This window comes from Podarcis pityusensis (assembly GCF_964106645.2).
Source record: "Podarcis pityusensis genome assembly, chromosome: 11".
Classification (NCBI taxonomy): Eukaryota; Metazoa; Chordata; class Lepidosauria; order Squamata; family Lacertidae; genus Podarcis; species Podarcis pityusensis.
This window is the reverse complement of record NC_138036.1, coordinates 49,275,611-49,297,216: the sequence shown is the minus strand read 5'-3', so window position 1 is coordinate 49,297,216 and position 21,606 is coordinate 49,275,611. Positions and strand designations below refer to the sequence as shown.

Sequence of the window (21,606 nt, the reverse complement as noted above, 5' to 3'; positions counted from 1 at the left end):
AGCTTCTCTGCCACTTGGTGCAACAGTTGAACCATAAACTCTGATAAAAACCATGGATTCCACCATGTAAGGATTAGCTCTCTGACTGCTTGCCACAGCAATCTTGCTTAAAAATATATATACATCTTAAATACTGGATTAAATGCGGCAAGCCCCACTGCATGCATGCCCAGGCTTGTGTGCATACAGTTGTGCTCCCTTCCCCTTTTTGAAACAGCAGCTGTCTTCTGCTCTCTCACAGGAGTGTTTTCATTTATTCCCAGTTTCAACCTGATTCAACCACTTAACTAATTCTACCTATCGCCCGCAACTGGTAAAACTGCAGCACAAGATGACTGATACTTAGAAAAGGCAGCCAAGACTTCCTGTTTACAAGCAATCTTCACTATTCTTTTCTGAGAAATGAATGGGAAAACTAGCCATCCTTTCAGGTACTGGCACATTGGACTAGAAACCAAGGAGCTTCAGAGCTGTGGTTAGTAGCTACCAAGAATGCCATCTCAATACTGCAGAGAAGCAACAGAACCTCCTTAAAGTCTTATAAGACCTTAGTCTAGCTCCCTCTATATTTGGCCAACTGAAGTTGCCCAGACCAGCATAGGACAAGAATGTCTGCCAAAAGTTCTAGAAGCTTACCTGTGAGTATTTGGCAAATAGCAGGGGCATTTTTTGTCACATTTGAGACCATAGACACCTTCGGAGCACAGTCTTGTTTCGCAGCGTTCTCCTGTGTATCCTGGCTCACAAAGGCATGCACCACTAATGTGATAGCATTTTCCACCATTCATGCATTGGCACGTCTCTGCACATTGTACTCCAAAGGTTCCCACTGGACATTCATCTTGGCATCTGTTGAGAAAGTTGGGGAGAGAGACATGTTCTTTACTTTCTGTTAAAATATTTTGAAGTTCTATTTGGAATCTCCATTCCTAATACCTTCCATAATGGCAAAAGCTGCATCCACACTGTACCTTTAAAGCACATTCAAAGTAAATTCTGTACCTCAAAGAATTATGGGCATTCTAGTTTACCTCCCACGGAGTTACAATTCACAGTAACCCTTAACAAACTGCAATTATTGGGGGGGGGGGGGCTTTAAAGGTATAGCGCGTAGGAGGCTGTGAAAGGAATGCACAACTCTAAAAAATAAAAGGAAGAAAATTTCAAGACAAGCTTTTGCTTACACAGTAAATTTGGGTGCAAAGGGACAAGGATATAAACATGCACAACATGAGAAAATAACTGCTGAAGAAATACCAGATGGGTTCTCTAGTGTACAAAACTTCTATGCGAACGAGGAGGGAGTGAAGCAGGTCCCTCTGCAAACACCTTTAAAATGATTCAGGTCAATGGTTTGATGATATAACATGAACACAAAGGATGGAAGTGGAATCCTTAGTATACCAACAGAGAAAAAACAACTGTTCTTTACCAGATATAAACAGTCAAGAGGAAGAAAGCAAATCTCTGCTAAAGGACTGCTTAATAATAGACTAGGATAAATGCTAAGAGATTGTTGTTTCTATTTAAATCAACGGTTAATCTTTTAAAGCCCATTTGTATGAAGCGATCCCACTATTGTTAGATCTCCGCCACTCAAATAACAGCCAGCTTCTTTTTATTTAGAATGACTATGTACTGACTAGAACACTGTATATGTTTTCTTCTAGTCGATTTCTCTCACCCACCAAAGGCTATGAAGAGATGAGAACTCGCCTGGTTTATATGAAAAACTGCCCAAACAGGTCAGTTCCAAGACCTTAATAGGTTTTGTGTCTGTGTGTTTCTCAAAGAGATTGCAATGCATAGCCACACATGAAGCCCCATGTGGTCACTTTCTGATACTATTTAAGTCTTATCAATATTCCACCTCTGTTCTTCCCAATCAGATTATTTCATACAGGTTAGGGCTAGAAGAATATAAACTCGGATCCATTTGTTGCAAGGCAACACTATCGCTACCATAGATCATTCAGACCAGAAACACGTGCGCAACCTAGAGAGAGTACCGCAGCATTCACATTGCAGTTTATTCCATTTTCAGGACATTCCCCTTTTAGCCTCCACATAATGTTTGAGCTTTCACAAAATGGAAAAACCCCTTCCAGAACTTTAGCGGAATATAGCTCAAGTTTAGCACTCATTTCCATATTATTTGCAAATGGATTTTTTTCCCTGGAAGCAAATAACATGGAAGTGAGTACAGTCGTACCTTGGAAGTCAAACAGAATCCGTTCCAGAAGTCCGTTCGACTTCCAAAATGTTCGAAAACCAAAGTGTGGCTTCTGATTGGCTGCAGGAAGCTCCTGCAGCCAATCAGAAGCCGCAGAATTCCCATCGGATTTTGGGTTCCAAAAATAGTTTGCAAACCAGAACACTCAATTCCGGGTTTGCGGTGTTTGGAAGCCAAAACGTTCAAGAACTAAGCTGTTTGAAAACCAAGGTATGACAGTATTAAACTCGCACTATATTCCACTATAGTTCCAGAAGTGGCTTTTATGTCGCATGAAAGCTCAAATATAATGTGGAAATTGAGAGGCAATGAAAAGTCGTGAAACTAGAATAAACAGCCATGTGAATGCAGCCTAGTGTTGTGTCCCAGAAAAGTATCTCTAAAATGAATAGTTCCAGCTGTCTCAAGCAACGTAACAAAGTTACAGGAAAAGGCAACGGTTTTCCTTCCCAGCTCCAAAAGTGGCAACGAGTCAGATCTTTAGAATAGTGTATCAGCAAAACCTATTTAATTAATCTTTTGCAACTGGAAAGGCACCACACATCAGTGATATAGTACATACCACCTAGCAAGCATGAAATCTCAGTTTCAAACCTGGTATCTCCATTTAAAAGGATGAGGATGCATATAATGGAGAAGACCTCTGCTTAAGACCTTGGATAGTTACTGCTAGTCATAGTTAATACTTAGCTAGACGGCCAAGTAGTCTGACCTGCTCTAAGCCAATTATTTCCAGCTACCACGGAGGGAGAGAGTTCACCCCATTATGTTATCTCCCTAGATGCAGCACTTATAATACCTCAGAGGAAAGGGGGAATTTTCTTTAGATGCTTGTTTCTTAGAACCCAAAATTCTACCACAATTCTGACATGTGAAATATAAGACATAACTTTAAACCAAATTTTTCTTCCACACAGAACCCAACAGGATCCATCATACGAGAAGTCATTTTACCCTCGAAACACAAGTGCCTTCACTTCACTTCAGGGTCAAATCCACAATGAATAAACCGGCATAGTGTGTTATTTCCTGTGGCAGTTGGAGCAAGAACTAAGAAAGCCTCTACCAATGTTCTGTGCTCCTTCCAACACACACAAAAATGGTTATGCAGAGATAATTGACGGTTAGGAAAAGAGGCCAGGGTTAAGGCCAGCTGCTACACATTCTTTTCAAACACCACAGACAGTATGCAAGATTTGATGAAACATAAATGGGGAGCACAGGGAGTTCTTAGTACATAGTAGAAAAGGGAATAATCCATTGGGAAGGTCTCTTGCACAATTTCTACTGACATGAAAAGGAGCAGAGCCAAAGTTCCTTTTTTGGCAAGGATGCAAATAAACCCACTTGGGGAAGTTGTCAGAATTTTTCCTCCCCTCCAGTTCTGACAGTGATTCCTGAAGGTATGTCACACAGAAAGCAGGGAACACAGAAGACCAAAACTCTGTTAGCTGAGAGAGGCTAAGGGAAGATGCCACCAGATCCTCCTTCACAAATGTGGCTGTGAAAAGAAATATTTCTCCGAGATGCAACCTGACAAGTTCACTTCCAGTATCTGGGGTAGGGGAGTATACATAACCTTAAGTTTCATGCATCTGACAAGGTTGTTTGCTGCGAAAAAAATAAGTTAGTTTTACTTTTTCAAGTTTATTTATATTTCTAAAAGGGTTTTGAATATTTCTAGTAGGTTTTTGTTGTTGCTTTCATCAGTTTGGGGACATTTCTTTTTCCAGACTTTTCATATTGGTTTTGTTAGTCATGTTTTGTTAACCTTGGGGAAGCATATAATGCCAGTTGCTTGGGAACAGACATGGAGAGGCTGCTGTTTTGGGGCTCAATTCCTGCTTTTGTGGGCTTCCCACTGGCATCTGGTTGGCCACTGTAGGAAACAGGATGCTGTGTCCTAGCTGTGTCCTTGGTCTAATCTAGAAGGGCTTTTCTTACATACTTCTTTGGAGCCACAACTGAAGTGCCCCAAAATGAGGTGGCCTAAAAATGTGTGCTGGCTAGGAAAAAAAGAGCTTCAATCAAGCCATCACCACTATCTTTCCACAGTTCATAGGCAAGCCTCCCATTATGCTCCCATCTCATTTGGTCTCCATCTCATGAGTTTCCCCTTGCAATGGGAAAGACAAGCAACACATCAGACCACACATTTTCCATCACCTCTTATTTCATGCAGAACTTGGAATCTCATGTCCTGGATGGGGTTCCCGCCTTCTGCTCTCTGTCATTCAGGGCCCCCTCCAGCATCCCTTTTCCCCCCTTTATTTTATTTTTTATTTTTTAATATGACGTCTCACTCATCTCTTTGAGGCTCTTCCCAGATAGCTCTTGCTAGATTTTATTGACAGCATCTTCAGTTAAAAGATCTCCGGTACAAGAGGAATACCTGCTGAGCCTCTGCCAGTCAGAGTAGACAGATGTAGGACCAAATGCTTCAGATTCACCTAAAGCAGCTTAATACATTCAACACCAGATTTCAAAAGCAGACTTTGTAAATTCAAGAAGTCAGCTTTGAATTCTAAAATGTTGCTGAATTTTAAATGTTAGTTGTCAGGAAAGAGAGAGTGCTTCCATCTCCCATCCAAATAAGGACTGCAAGCTTCTAATTCTCAAAAGGCCTAACGCTGCAAGTCGATATTTTTGTGGCCTGCAAAATGCAACAGCATATTGATCACAAAAGGAAGGAAACACACGCTGAGTTCCAGTTCAGTAGCTTGGGGGGGGGGGGGACAGGTCCCATCTTCCTTCCTTCTAAAAGACTTCAACTTGCTAACCAGGATTTGGGGTCCTGACATGAGCCATAAAAACAGAAAATAAGTGAAATTGTAATTGTAGAGCTGCAAACTTTCTCAGAACCAGCAGGGGGAGCAGAGCAGTGATGTCATAATTAGCCAGTATGTAATCAGTCTTTCTCCAGGACAACAGTTTTAAAATACTTTATAAAAAGAAATCTATAGTAGCTAGAGAATATATTTTTTCTCCAATAGTGGGATGGCTGCACTTTCCTGAGCTCCCAGCAGCAGAGTCACTGCTGTTTAGAAGGAGCAACAGTGGGAGCCAATAGGCAAAGGTAAAGAACCCCTAGACGGTTAAGTCCAGTCAAAGGCAACTATGGGGTTGTGGCGCTCATCTCACTTATAGGCTGAAGGAGCCAACATTTGTCCACAGCCAGCTTTCTGAATCATGTGGCCAGCATGACTAAACTGCTTCTGGCGCAACGGAACACCGTGACAAAAACGAGAGCGCATGGAAACGACATTTACCTTCCTGTCCCAGTGGTACCTATTTATCTACTTGCACTGGTGTGCTTTCGAACTGCTAGGTTGGCGGGAGCTGGGACAAAGCAATGGGAGCTCATTCCGTCACGGGGATTCGATCCACCGACCTTCCGATCGGCAAGCCCAAGAGGCTCAGCATCACCTGCATCCCAATATGCCACTCCTGCCGCTGCACCTGCAGAGAGCCAACCTCCCAACACCCTTGGCCATCATACTCTCCTTTCCTGGTAAGCAGCAACTCTGCAGTCAGGAGGTCAGATAAGTGGTATCAGCCCCCCACCCCCAATCCACTACTGGAATTCAGTCAACAGGTGTTTACTGAATAACTCTTGAGGACACACTGAATCTTGGAATTTAGGGGGAATCTCCACTGAACTTTGAGGACACACTGAATCTTAGAACTTAAGAGGAATCTCCACCGAGCATCCCCACTGAATCTGGACAACTGTATAGTGGTACCTTGGTTCTTGAACTTAATCTGTTCCAGGAGTCTGTTCGACTCCCGAAACAGTTTGAAAACCAAGTCTCGGCTTTCAACTGGCTGCTGGAGCTTCCTGCACTCAAGCGGAAGCCGCGCCAGACGTTCGGCTTCCGAAAAATGTTCACAAACTGGAACACTTACTCCCGGGCTTGCGGCGTTCAGGAGCCGATTTGTTTGACTACTAAGCCATTCGGGAACCAAGGCACCACTGTATTGGAATTCTCCCTTCTGCTCAGTAGCCATGGTAGAAAGTGGCGAAGTTGTATCTGCTTACCGTTCGCCTGTGTAACCAGGGCTGCAGTGACACTGCCCTGTAGCTGAGTCACATGTCCCCCCATTGTGACACTGGCATTCTTGAGAGCAGTTCTTTCCGTAACGCCCTTCAGGACAAGGCTGACCACAGACTGTGCCCTGTTTGGAAACAGAATCTCGGTTTTATGCCTGGGAGTGCAGCTGCGAGAGGGAAAGACGAGGGGGGATCTGAAGGAAGCAAGGAGATTAACAGGTTCGTATACCAGACAGCTTGTGCACATCTTAAAAATGCCAGATAGCGTTTTAGCTTGCAACACAACAAACGTTTGCCTCAAGTGTTAGGGTGCTAATTTGTTGGAATGTTCATTCTGTAAAATAAATCTAATCCTAGATTTAATTTCTAAGCAACAGTAAACATTTAGATATTTTAAATATAGCTCTTCTGTGTTCATGCATACATTGCAATACAAGGAGATACTTTAGAGTCAAAATGCTTCAAAGGGAAAGATAACTTGTTACATCAATCTTTTTATTTTAAATTTGTTTTCAACTGTAAATTTTAAAGTCAAAGTTTATTTTTATTTTTATAAAAACCCTGCTGCACAGATTTTGCTCAGACCCCTGGCATATGCAGGATTCTGCGTCTAATCAACGTTTTCTAAAAAGTATGTTGGCTTCATGGAATGGCAGCTATAAAGCTTGAACAACAATGGTGACAAACAACTGAAGACAACAAACCGCATGCTGACTCAGAGAAAAGTTGGATAATAAATAATAATAATAATAATAATAATAATAATATATTATTTATACCCCACCCACAGGGCTGCCTTCATCTCTGAGGGCACCATCTTGCCTGGAATTCTTGCAGCACTTCTCTCTCTCTCTGACTTCTGACTATGCTTTTCAAACATAAAATACAAAATGGAAGGCAAAAATAGACACATTATTGGAAGATGCTTCCATACTATGGAGAAACTTCCTCCATGTGGAGGTCTACCAAAAAAGAAAAAAGCCAGGTGCTTTCTGTAATTGCAACGAAGTGTTTGGAGGATATTTATGGAGTATATAAGGGAATTATCTTTTAGGTCCTCGTCTTCTGTACAAAATGTAAAGCTGTAAATATTTGTATAAGTGGTCCATAGCCTTAGGGACAGAGCAATAGAATATAAATGCATACATGAATTCCGATACAACTATAGAAGCAGGACAGAAATTTAGATAAGTCAATGACTTGGTAGAGCTTTAAGTGATTCATCTTGTGTGGGACAGAAAGCATACATTTTCTCTTCCTGTCAAGGCTCATGCGAATTGGTAGATGCCGATTACCATATGTTTTTGTAATAGTTTGGTTCTGATCCCTTATGATAGTATTGTGTGCTGACACATTTCCTCTTTTCTTGCCTGATGTTAGGCTGTGGTTCCAATTACATTTTTCTCCAGAGGCCCGCAGTAGCGGAAACTTATACTCTTTTATAAAGGTATATTTACCATCCATCCAGGAGGACAGGCACATTCCCCAGTTACATGATGACATACTCCACCATTCTGACATGGGCATCTTTCTTCACACTGTGGCCCATGTTTACCAGGAGGACAGAGATCCTCACAACTAAAAAAGAAAGAAAAGCGTATTAAATATTACAGATACTTTTAAATATATTGGCATTTCTCTGGCGCTTTTTAATAGGCTGCACATTTATTTCAGCTAAAGAATGCAAAACTAATCCATAAAAACAAAGGGAGCATTGCACCAAGAGTTTTGCTGCATAAGCAGTACAACTCCCCAGCTTATAATGGAGCACGGAGACGTAATTCTTGGTAAATTGTCCCTATGTTAGCAATTAAAGGACTGCAAAAATAGGCCTACCTCCTTACAAATTTTTCTTCCCTGGTCCAATTTATAATTGAGTTGCACTGTCGGGGGGGGGGGGCGATGTTAAAATTCTAATGAGTTCTAATTTTATTAGTTGGATTGCAATGCCCCCTTATCTAATTGTGGTAATGTTTGCAGGATTTTAGCCTTATTGTATGAAAAATATTAAGGCTGGTGTAGAAATTGTACAGTGCTTCTTTCTGTGCCCCAGAAGAAGTTGGCTTTTCAGTACCTTACCTTTTTTCTTTTAGCATGTGCATTGAGGAAGGAGGGGGATTTGTGCCTGGGGCAATCAGCTTTTTTTATCTATCAGTCTGGGTTCCCCTGAAGGTATGTACTAAATCAGCACATGCTCCAAGTATCCTTATTTACCATGGGCAATCCCAATTCCCTATTATTTGGTAACTGTCTAATTTTTGTCTTCTGAGGATACTTTGCTAATACTGTGGCCAGAGTTACCATTCTTTAGGTTGTTTCAGCAAAGGGCATCTTACCCATTTTGAGTATCTTCTGCTCTGGGAGCCACAATTACAGTACAAGCTTCAAAACAAAAAAGTGCCATCCATAGTGGCTGCCTACAGAAAAATTCACTACTGTTCCTCTAAGGAACTAAGAATACATTCCCCCACTCCCTATAATCCTGTATGATATGTTAGACCCGTGGTTCCCAATGTGGGGCACCCCCCCAGAAACATACATAGGGGAACAATTTGATTTTTAAGGGGGGCAATTTGAGAATGAGTTAGACCAAGTTAATGGCCTTTTAGGCTTCCTCCACATGCATATGAGTTCATTTTTTGAATAATACGAATTATACGTCGGGGATGTGTCAGGATTTTAGAGATGCTTAGGTGGGGCATGGTCAAAAGAAGGTTGGGAAGCACTGGGTTAGACTGAGAAAGATTGTGGTTGCCATAATAAAATTAAATGAAAGTCATCACTGAGCAAAGAGCTGAACTCATGCTTCCCTGGTCCCAGTCCAACACTACAAGCAACGGATCGTGAAAGCTTAATCTACAACAGTCTTTAAGATTTGTTGTTTTTGCCATATTTCTATTACAGTCGTACCTTGGATCTTGAATGCCTTGGCTCCCAAACTATCGAAACCCGGAAGTGAGTGTCCCGGTTTTTGAACGATTTTTGGAAGCCGAATGTCCAATGGGGCTTCTGCTGCTTCTGATGGCCGCAGGAGCTTCCTGCGGCCCATCAGAAGCCACACTTTGGTTTTTGAACATTTTGGAAGTCAAACGGACTTCCGGAACAGATTCTGTTCAACTTCCAAAGTACAACTGTACTTAATTTTTATCTTATGTTTTAGCAAGTTGGACCTGGAACTGAGAGGCAAATTCAAATCCCAACCATAAGCACACAGCAAGTTGTTTAACCCTCACTGATGCAGTATGGATCGTCTTGTCATCCACGCCAATAAATGACATGTATCGTGAAATGTGCTGCTATTCCACACATATAACAAATACAACTGTTGCATACAAGGCTCCGGTGTATCCAGGAGGGCATCTGCATTCTCCAGTCACATGATCACAAGTGGCTCCATTCTGACACTGGCATTTCTGGTGGCAATCATTTCCATAGGTCCCTTGGTCACAGTGTTCTTCGCAGCGCCATCCCTTGAATCCAGCAGCACAGTGGCAGGCTCCAGTGATGGGATTGCACAAGGCTCCGTTTTTGCATTGGCAGCGACTACTGCAGTGCGGTCCCCAGTGGTAACTGTCACATGCTGAGTGGAAAGCAGAAAGCCAGGGTGACAACGGCTCCCTTAACCACTTATTCTCCAATACTTAAATTATTACAACTCAGCAATTTGAAATTAGCAACACGAAAGTGATTTGCTTGCTTTTTCTTCTTTAAAAAAGCCAAGTGATTTTTCATTGGACTGATAAATGTTCCCAACGTTGGAAACATGAGCTTTTGAGTTGTGCATTACTTTTCCTCAAGTATAAAAAAGAAGGTTAGGGGGGTTGCAATATTTATCCAGTTCATTATTGCAAACCGGTTACTGACATACCGTAAACAGGATTTTTAAATTTATTGGATTCTCCCCAGAAATCCAAATGAAAGGGGTAGAGCAAATAGGGGCTCACATTTTAATGGCAGCAATGCCATGTGGACACAACAAAAAACTTGCATGCATGAGGATTATCAATCCCACAAAAACGCCTCTCTGGAAGCACATGTAGAGAGAATCCATGCTTTATTGCAAGAAATGTTAACCAAATGAAGCTGATCATTTTAAAGCAAATGTAGAGAAATATTCCAAACAAGAAAACTGAAATAAGAACCCATGTCTTTGTATAAGTTTAAATCTAGTTTCTTTGTATTTTCTTGTTGACTTCCCCCCTAGAGATTTTATTGCTAACACTGGTAAAAATTATTCAAAGTTGGGGGCTTTCAGTCTCACTGGTTTAAATGAGAGAGATTTAAGCATGGGCCCTGGAGTCTTTGAGACTAAAATAAACCCTCAACTTTTTGATGTATTGTGAATATTTTTTGCCGGAGTGTAACCTCTAGCAAGGCCTCAAGAGAAACTTTAATACAACTTCAGTATGTTCTATATGCATCGTTCCATTTATTGTTCATTTCAAAATGTTCTGGATCCTATAAAAGGTGGCAGCTCAGATGACACGGGGAATGATGAGTTTCATCATTCCCCACCAAGTCACTGCAACTGTAACAACTTTGATAAATTTTCCTATAAGTGAAAATTTTATCTCGATTACTGCTTTAGTTATCTGGCTGTATTTATCAATACAGGACAGCATATTTGAAATTATTTTTGTGAACTTATTCAAAACTTCTTAAATATTATTATCATTTATTTCATTTATTAAATATCCTGCCCTTCCTCCAGAATGAGACCAGGGCAGCAAACCACAATCAAAAACAAAAACACACTCTTTAAAACATTCTAAAAACAATTATAATTAAAAACATCCAAAAGCAGTTATTCCATCCAGTGATATGGCTCCATTATGCCCTAAGGTGATAGATAATCTGTCAATGTGCACTGTCAATGTGTATTATATCAAATCCATTATTTCACAGAAAGCTGACATATGAATAGTAAGTACCTCCTAAGTTCTCCTATTTGCTCCCTTTCACGAGAAAATATAAAAGGTTTTTTTTTTAAATAAAGAAATAAAAATAAAAATGGAAGCACTAGAAGTAACCCATAAAAAGGTCAGATGGAGTTCACCAAGATTTTGCTAAACATGCGCTCAGAGCATCTGCTTTTTATTTTCATGTTGTTCTGATAACAATAGTATCGTGGCAAAATTCCAGAGCAACTACTTTATGATCATACACACTCAGCCTGCTTAGTGACTGACAGCTATTGTTCTCATTGCCTTCTCCTGAGGCAGAGCAATCAGGCAGAGAACAGACCTACTTTCTTAAAGGAGACACAAAGAACTGAAGACATCTCCTCAGGGTGAAAACTACTCTAGCATAAGGTTTAACCATTCAGACCATGCAAATAAAAAAGGACAGGCGCTTTTAAGGATCATTTCCCGTATGTGATTGGTAACCTAGATATATCGTAAGATCACAGATTACCTAGATGTGACCATTTCTTATTGAACAAGATTCTCCTCTAATGGCATTTATAATTTGTAATGTGAAATGGAAATAATTGGGTCTATATCCACTATGGCAGATAGTTCCTTACATTAGATAAGGTCTTATAGCATTCATAAAGACTTTGAAATGCTTCCTCCCTAGGCTGGCCGAATTTCAAATTCATTTCTGTATTCTACACTGTATGCAAACTTACTACAATTAGATATTACATTGCTCTCAAAAACTGTGAAAAGTTTTATGGCTTGGAAATTAAAGATTGATATATTTAAATAAGATAAATAAATAAAGCCTTTTGAATGAGTCTGGGCAGACAAGAAAATGCTATGTTACATCTCAGAAAGCAAAATGCTCTGAGACATATGTATGCTTGCACTGCGTTTGTTAGACAGACGTACGTTCCCCAAAGACCTTAGAAAGACCACCAGACTAATTTTGCTTTACACCTCCTAGCGTATTCAGATTACAGTCCCCCTTCAAGTGGAACAAGACTGTTTCAGCCAGTCTCCCCAGAGAGATTTAAAAATGAACTCCAATGTCTTGGAATGTCTGAACAAACCACCATAGAGAATTGAAGAATTTAAAAGTGACCATAAGACATGGAATAAAATGGACCATTTTCATCCCTGGAGTAGATTTGTACTAGGTATGAACTTGGCCCAGTATCTTTATATTCAGCATACTTCAGCAGAGGGAAACAATTATTTTGGCTCATAAAGCCCATCTCATATTGTTTTACTGACTGTTGGAAGCAAGATATTTGATGCAACCCACCAATGGTCATGCAGATGTTTAGAGAGACAGCTTAATCATTCTGAAAGTTACCACAGCAAGTTTATATCACTCCACATTTGCTATGGTATTAAGGCAGACCAGACAGAACACAGGCTGGTTTACATAAACTGTAGGTCTTGAGCCCGTGACATTTTTCAAAATGCCAAACCATGTTCCTGTCTCTTTACCACTGTTGTTGAGGTGAGTTGTATACTGTGGCTGGCTGTATGTCTAAATTTAAACTACTGTATTTTTTGCTCTATAAGACTCACTTTTTCCCTCCTAAAAAGTAAGGGGAAATGTGTGTGCGTCTTATGGAGCGAATGCAGGCTGCGCAGCTATCCCAGAAGCCAGAACAGTGATCCCTCTTGCTGTTCTGGCTTCTGAGATTCAGAATTTTTTTTTTCTTGTTTTCCTCCTCCAAAAACTAGGTGCGTCTTATGGTCTGGTGCGTCTTATAGAGAGAAAAATACGGTATTTCAGCTGTAAGATCATCTTTCTGAATAAAGGAATGTAATTTATTGGTTTCCTGGATGCGCACAGCTCATTGTGACTGCAGAGGCCTTTAAAAGATAAAGCAGGTGTCTGCTGGCAAGTTTTCCAGGTCCGTGAACATTCTAGCTATAAGTCAACAATGAATCAGGGCTGCTACTCATATGAATTTTTCCCAACACCAATATCATTTCAGTGTAAGGGAGGAAATACATGCTTAGTATCACTTGAATTGAGAGATACAGCATGAATTTCATTTTCCCATTAAGTACATAAGTCAGAAAGGTGCTACACTCATTCGTAATACTTAAACTTAACATTTATATCACACTTTGAATGTTCAACGAACTTCACACACTTAATCTTGTAAATTTTACAGAACAGCAAACCTGTAATGATATTATTACAGTGGTACCCCGGTTCCCAAACACTGAAAACCCAGAAAACGACATCTGATGTGGCTGTCGGCTATTGTTTCCAGGGCATCTGCACCAATCAGAAGCTGTGCCTTGGTTTTCAAACATTTTGGAAGTCAAACGGACTTCCGGAATGGATTAAGTTTGGAGCTTTTGTTTTTGTTTTTTGTTTTTGTGACTATGTGGAACCCAGTTCAGCTACTGATTGATTGATTGTGCGACTGTGGAAATGGATAAAAGCCCTCCATCCAAACAAAGACTATCATCAGTGCAGGTAAGAAAATAATTTTAATTTTTATCATCTACAATACCGTCTTAATTATTTTATAGTACAGTACATTGATTATTGCTTTCATTTTTTGGATCAATGGTCTCATTAGATAGTAAAATTCATGTTAAATTGCTGTTTTAGGGGTTGTTTTTAAAGTCTGAAACGGATTAATCCGTTTTGCATTACTTTCCATGGGAAAGTGCGCCTTGGTTTTGGAATGCTTTGGTTTTGGAACGGACTTCCGGGATGGATTAAGTTTGAGAACCAAGGTACCACTGTATGTTCATATTGCATATGGGGGCCTAGGGGTGAGAGGGATTATTCTGTCTACAATACAGTATTAGCGGCTACAATACAGTATGCCAACTCTCATTACAATTATGTACATGCAGAGAAATTATCATGGCACCTTTACAAGCAATAGTTTACTCAACGCCCCACCCCTTCAGAATCATGTTAACAAATGTCAAATGTGGAGCTGTTCTACATTTTGTCTAGGTATCTTATCTACATACGGATACCTATTTTTGCAATGCGTTTAAGAAACAGAGCATTCTCTCTTTTTAACTATCTTAATACCTTTGATATCTTAATATCTTTGAAATCAACAGGATTATCAGCGCAGTCCTGTGCATGTGTACTCAGAGCTCAGCCATACTTTCCAACATGATGCAGCCCAAATCTGAGACACCATCTTCTGGGTACGAATTTCACATGACCCACCCAATATCAAAGACCTGAAAAAGCGATCTCGGACTGAAATCGCACAAGAGCAAGGGGCCCAAAATGGCCGTTGTACTTTCATGGGCGGGGGGGCAGGGGACAGTTGTCCTGTTTTTTCTGGGGCAGTAGACGGGTATGAGCTCAACCCCAGTGAATTCAATGTAACTTACTCCCAAGTTAGTATGTACAGTCCCAAGTTAGTATGTACAGAATTGCAGCCTTCTGTCAATTTATATGAATCTATCATTGGACATTTAGCAGTTTCAGAGCATTTCTAATGAGGACAATTAGCAACGTTCAAGTTGAAAGCATGTCCACCCCTGTCAGCTGCGCAAAACTGCTTTCTGGAGCATTGTTGTGGTTGACTATGTCCACCTGCAAACTGGCCAAGCTGGACTAGGTGTTTTTGCCTCTACTGCAGTGAATTGGGGGGGGTGTCAGTGTGTGGGTGCATTTAAATAAGTTAATTTGATGGTGTGGTGAATTAGATCACATTCTTAGCAGGGAAGTGTAGGAAAGGTTAAGGTCAACTAAGGGAGCAGATAAGCATCCTTCGGCGCCTTTGAAGGTGAAGGACGTTCTTGGAGGTCAGCTCTTCCTGGGTTGCGAGTCCCTTAGCCTGGATATGGAATATTCTTGAGGTTCAACTGCTGCACCTACCTGGAGTTGTGGGGGCGCACAAGAGGGTGGGGCAGGAAGGCCTCCCGGTGTGTGGACATTGGGGCTATGCTTTGTCATGCTGCTTGGAAGGTGTAGGGGTTCAGCTTGTCGAAAGCTGAGGTTTAGGATATCTTCCCATACTTCTCATTTCACCTGCATATATTATTTTTTAAAAATATGGCCCTATTTCAACCTATCACTTGTGTTGTCCCACCTCTTTGTTCTAGCCTGGTTGCAACCATACACACCAGGTTGCCTTTCTATCTACCTGTCAGGATTCTGATACGGATCTGGCCTGTGGAGTCAAAAGGCCAAGAAACGTTATCTACCCAAGTATCATGACTAATGTACAAAAAAGCCTGCATCATTGCTAGGAACAAATAATATTATTGTACAGGACAAGTAAGTCACGTTGTTTCTTGCCTAATACTGACCGACTTCACAGACTCAGAGAGTTGTAGAGTTTGAAGGGACACTATAGGTCATCTAGTTTAAGTCTCTGCAATACAGGAATCACATTTAAAAGGTCTCAGATGACAAGTTGAAGAGATCTGTCAAGAATAGTTACTTGAAATTACAGAAATATGAGCAAAATTGCAGTGGAAAGCTATTATTTAGCACGTGTGCTAAAAAAACCTCCATGAATAAAACACTGCTTTATCTCATTACTTCATCTCGTAGCATTTAAAACATTAAAAAGCATATGGAAGCAGCACGGCTGTTAATCTGCTGAAAACAGGCTGCCTTCAAATTAATGACTATCCTCAGGTTACAGACTGTTGGGCAGGGGGTTAATCAGCATATGTACCATAGTGACTCATTGCTGTTCCAAGGTAAGAGACAGAGGAGGCAGATGAGACAAAACCTAACTTCTATTAAGCTAAGGGTAGCAAATTACAAGTCAAGCTTAAAGGAGGTCAAGAAGGAGCACACTGTAAATGCAAATTTGTCACTGGGCGGGGGGGAGAAGCACCACTTAAAGTAACTTCTACAAATTATAACACTATAATGATTTTTAAAACCTCATGGGAAATATTTCAGAATGCGGCAGCCAAACTGGTGACTGGGAGTGGCTGCCGAGACAATATTACACCGGTCCTTAAAGACCTACATTGGCTCCCAGTACATTTCCGAGCACAATTCAAAGTGTTGGCACTGATCTTTAAAGCCCTAAATGGCCTTGGCCCAGTATACCTGTAGGGGCATCTCCACCCCCATCGTTCTGCCCGGACAATGAGGTCCAGCTCCGAGGGCCTTCTTGCAGTTCCCTCACTGCAAGAAATGAGGTTACAGGGAACCAGGAAGAGGACCTTCTCAGTATTGGCGCCCGTCCTGTGGAACGCCCTCCCGTCAGATATCAAGGAAATAAACATCTATCTGACTTTTAGAAGACACCTGAAGGCAGCCCTGTTTAGGGAAGTTTTTAATGTTTGATATTTTATTCTATTTTTAGTGTTCTGTTAGGAGCCACCCAGAGTGGTTGGGGAAATCCAGCCAGATGGGTGGGGTATAAATAATAAAATTCTTATTCTTATTCTTATTCAGACCGAAATGAAAACAAAAAAGAAGTCCATATTATACTTTGGCTTCAGAATTTCTTCACAGGCAAATTTTCAGAATAGGCCTTGGATTTAAATGCTCCTTCTTCTGCTTCTCCCTCCTCCCAATAAACACCACATTTTGACAGCCACGGATATGATGTCCTTATTCTTTTCCCCCTGAATTGAAAGAAGGTCAACTAGCTTGGGCCCTACACCCAATCTGTTCCCCAGGAAGAATTTGTGAACTAACGTGTTCAATCTAATTGAATTATATTTTTGCATCAACTGGGAAGGGATAGTTCAGATCAAATATTAATTTGGGCTGCCTTCTGGGCATCTATTTTCAATGAACAAAACATGGTGCTATAAGAACAAATACTCTGAATTATCACAGCCTATAAATTAACCCATTATGCTTTTCCAAAATACCCATGAGAACATGCCTCTCAAAAATGAACAATGTGGAACTGCTAATGCTGATGATTAAAAAAAAAAACCACGTAGATACATTTACATGATTGCAGGTGGTGCACAGATCTCATAGCACTTTTCTATAACAGAAGATATTGTTAGAATATTGTTAGAATCCTGAGAATCACAGGGCTGAGATTGTGCATTGGCAAGGCCTTGAAAGAGCTCTTTGATCTAGCCAGGATTTCACAGAAACAGTGGAGTGCCTTCACATGCAGAGTGGGTGCGATGCTGCTGCAGTTTGTGTACCAATATCATGTAAATTGTAGTGGCTTTATGTGAGCCCTCCATTGCCTGTCCAACCACTCCAACCGGCATCTCCATGTGGACCCAATCCTACTGCCTGCCCCCAGTGCTCCCATGGGCAGTTGTATGGGGCCAAGAAATGTGAGGAAACAGACTAAAATTGGCAGTGGAAGCCAGTTTCTAGATATCATGATTATGACAATGTTTCCTAAAGAAACCACAAGCCGCCTTAAGGAAAACTGTCAATGTTCCTTATTAACTTTAGCTGCTTTGATACCTCATTGTATTCACTGAAAAAATTCAAAAACCTGACATGTTTTTCAGATGCGAGCAAAATACAGTTGTACCTTGACTTTCAAATGCCTTGGGTGTCGAACGTTTTGGCTTCCAGACAATCAAAAACTGGAAGTGATTGTTCTGGTTTTCGAACATTATTTGGATCCTGAACGTCCAACATGACTTCCACGGCTTCTGCAGCCAATCGGAAGCAACGCCTTGGCTTCCAAATGTTTTGGAAGTCAAACAGACTTCCGGAACCGATTCCATTTGACTTCCAAGGTACCACTGTAATGCTGAAGTACGCAAAATATGCAATCTGTTCATATAAACAATGCTAAATAGGTTCTACTAAAACATACAGATGAGCTGTAGCATTCCAACTCACACCATTGCATCTCTGTCCAGCTCAAAAAGGGGTCCAGGTGGGAGTTCACTTGCAGGAACGGTGATGGCCAAAAAGCCACTTTCAACACTCTCCCAAAGGGTGCACTAGTTCTGGGGATGAATGGGAGGAAGATTTATAAGGACTCCCTGCCCATCTCCTTCTCTTCCTCCTCCTTTGGATAAAGTAGAGAGGGCATGGTGAAGGTGAACAGGATCGGCCTTGAGGAACCTAAACAGTTTGGAGCTGGGTTCCATATTCAGGGAGCAGAACCAGGAAGACTTCCCCCAAACCTGAAGGAGTGTGACATGCATAGGTAAGGAGTTGGCATTAAGGCACACCTAATCACGACAGGTTTAGGAGCCTAAAAAGAGAATTGAGCATTTCCCACAATTGGTTTCATTTCCCCTATGCAGTTCCTAAGTTCTTAATAAAGTGGCCCTAATTAAAGTCAGGACGCGGGTGGTGCTGTGGGTTAAACCACAGAGCCTAGGACTTGCCGGTCAGAAGGTCGGAGGTTTGAATCCCCGCGACGGGGTGAGCTCCCGTTGCTCGGTCCCTGCTCCTGCCCACCTAGCAGTTTGAAAGCATGTCATAGTGCAAGTAGATAAATAGATACTGCTTCAGTGGGAAGGTAAACGGCATTTCCGTGCGCTGCTCTGGTGTGCCAGAAGCAGCTTGGTCATGCTGGCCACATGACCCGGAAGCTGTACGCCGGCTCCCTCGGCCAATAAAGCAAGATGAGCGCCGCAACCCCAGAGTTGGCCACGACTGGACCTAATGGTCAGGGGTCCCTTTACCGTTACTTTAGTTAAAGCCATGTTCAACTAAATGTGGTATAGTCCAGTCCATCCAACCTAAGAAGGAGAAGGATATTTACAAAGTCTCAAAAAGAATGACAGTGGCTGGATCCAGACACGTCAAAGAAGCGTTTCAGTTTAAAGCGATGTAAATTTAAACAGGGAAAACAGGTTGAGAAAAATGGGACTCCACATTGTCATCTGATGGCACAATATTATATCACATGTAAAACACATATAAATCACTTTTTCTTTATCAGCCTAGCTGAGCCCAGTGTGAGAGTCCTCCTGAAAATACATCCATCTGAACAGGCCCTTTGTATACCAAGTTTTATTTTCTGTCTTTTGTTTCCTAGAACAACCCATTCTTTTGGCACATGGCAACAACTTATATGTTCTCCTCCTATTTAAGTACAATGAAGTGCTTCCCGCTTAATGCTCAGGGAAAATAGGATTTTGAGGTATTACAGAAATGTTGCATTCTGCACCTCAAGTACAGCCCCTTAGAGACACTGTTCTTAAATAATATACAGTATCTTATAAGCAAATAAAAACATTTGATTAAACTTTTGTTCGCTTTCTCCCCTTAAACATTCAGATCATTTGGGAGCAATATTGTTTTAGTCCTCTGTAGTACATATTCAGCAGATCATGCAAAATATAGAACATTTCACTTACAACAACATCTCAAGTGAAAAAGATGCCTTTGGGACTAAGAATATTGCATTATATAAACACAATTAAAATGCACAGTACTCTAAGCCAATGCCAGTTTACCATCAACAGCAACAAAGGCAAATTATAAATGCTCTCTGAAGCTCAATGACAAATGAAAACTTTATACACAGAAACAATCCCAAGTTACCAAAACTTTCCTCCAGAAAAAAAACTTAGCTGTAATGTAATAGACATCATGCTTCGGACTTTTGCACATCTGAAGATGCATTTCACATTCTAATCCAACTCTAATGTACACTACTTGAGATCCAGTCTTACACTTTCCTAAACTTGCAGTGCTTGGTAAACTGAGAAGCAAGGAAGTTTGATATTATATAACTGGAAAGTGATACATTGCTTGCAATGATTTATTTATTTTTTTAGTCAGCAGCCTTTGCCTATGAATAATAATAAAAAAAATTTAAAATTATTGTTGTTCCAGAAATAATTGCATATTTTGTAAAGTTCCCCTTCTATTCACTTTCATATGTTACACTGTTGGCTTTCGACCTTCTGGCGTATCTGTCATTTCCCTATTACTGCTGTATATAAAGAAATAATTTGTATTCAGGAATCTAAGCTTCCCCCTCCCCTGTTTCTTTCTTTTCTTTTGTAAAAGCTTTTTGACCAATGAAGTAGAAGAAAAGAGAAAATGTAATGCTCAGAGGTATAAAAACACTTCAATTGTATTTCTTTCAGACACTATATATTTCACAAGACACTTTAAGGCATTTTGGAATATAATACATGGAACTGAAGAATTGTTTAAAGCAAGTTCGGATAGTTCTTTTTGTTATTCATATACTGAAAAACAGGATACCCTGGAGAGTAATTATGATGACAGGAAACTTAAAACCACAAATATGAATGTGGTTCATCACCAAGATACAATCTGTGGCGCGTTTTCCCCTGCTTGAGTTTCTTATTATCTCACAGTTCTTTATTTTAATGGAAGTTAAGGATTGTTGATGCTATACACACACACACACAATATCAAGGAAACAGTGAAACCCATGAAGGCTACCTGAATTACTTTTCGTGCTGCTCACAAGGCTGGTAATGGATGAGAGTGGGTGGCCTGAACCCCACCACCATTCCCTGACACATTTTTAGAATATGAAAATACACTTCCGTACTTATTGTGTATGATTAAAAAATATGTAACTGATTAATTGGTTTACCTTCTGATATAAATGAACTGCGGATAATGACTTGCATGTAGTATGAATATGCACCAAACAAAACGAATAGTTGTTCCTATATTGAAGGAAAATGAATGATTTCACTGGAAACATAAATGCTATACAGTGGTACCTTGGGTTAAATACGCTTCATGTTACATACGCTTCAGGTTACAGACTCTGCTAACCCAGAAATATTACCTCGGGTTAAGAACTTTGCTTCAGGATGAGAACATAAATCATGCTCTGGCGGCACAGCAGCAGCAGGAGGCCCCATTAGCTAAAGTGGTGCTTCAGGTTAAGAACAGTTTCAGGTTAAGAACGGACCTCCGGAACGAATTAAGTACGTAACCCGAGGTACCACTGTATCTCAAATTTAGGTATATTGGGCTTTCTTGTATTTTTTTAAGTCGTCCCTTCGAGTTGAATGGAATCAAACACAGGATTTGTTTTCAGAACTTGAAGATCTGTAAACTTGAACTTGATGCAAAAGGATGGTGTATGTTTTTATAACATACTATGCTTTATAATATATTATGTTATAAAATATGTCTCTTTTTATACAAACGGGTTTTCTCCTTGTAACATTATTTTCTACCCTCTAGCAGATTTTCTTGCAGGTCCTGAGTTTGCCAAGCTTGCCATGTTTAAATGGGGGGGGGGGGGGGGAGAGAGAGAGAGATTAAACTCCTTACTCCGATTATTCCACCTATCCTCTGAATGCTGGATTCTCTCCTTCAAGTCAGCTGAAGACTTCCTATCTTGACGTGATATTCAACTAAGTTTACTCAGAGTAGACCCACTGAAATTAATAAACCTGACTAAGAAAGGTCAATTAATTGACCACTAATAATGAAACAAATGTTGTAGATATTTTCCCACATTTATTATGCTATTTTTGTGATATACAAATGACATGAGAAAATTTGTCTG

General features: G+C 40.6%; 1 protein-coding gene across 2 annotated transcripts in view; it reads right to left on the bottom strand.

Moving 5' to 3' along the window:
* MEGF10 (multiple EGF like domains 10) overlaps nt 1-21,606 on the bottom strand; it is a 124,412-nt gene that overhangs the window by 50,550 nt on the left and 52,256 nt on the right. For both annotated transcript variants that reach the window (XM_080972357.1, XM_080972356.1), the window contains exons 6-9: nt 9,618-9,864; nt 7,742-7,862; nt 6,273-6,409; nt 637-849 (exon numbers count right to left, since the gene is read on the bottom strand). In XM_080972357.1, the coding sequence (XP_080828483.1) occupies nt 637-849; nt 6,273-6,409; nt 7,742-7,862; nt 9,618-9,864 (718 nt within the window). The remainder of the gene's footprint in view (nt 1-636; nt 850-6,272; nt 6,410-7,741; nt 7,863-9,617; nt 9,865-21,606) is intronic.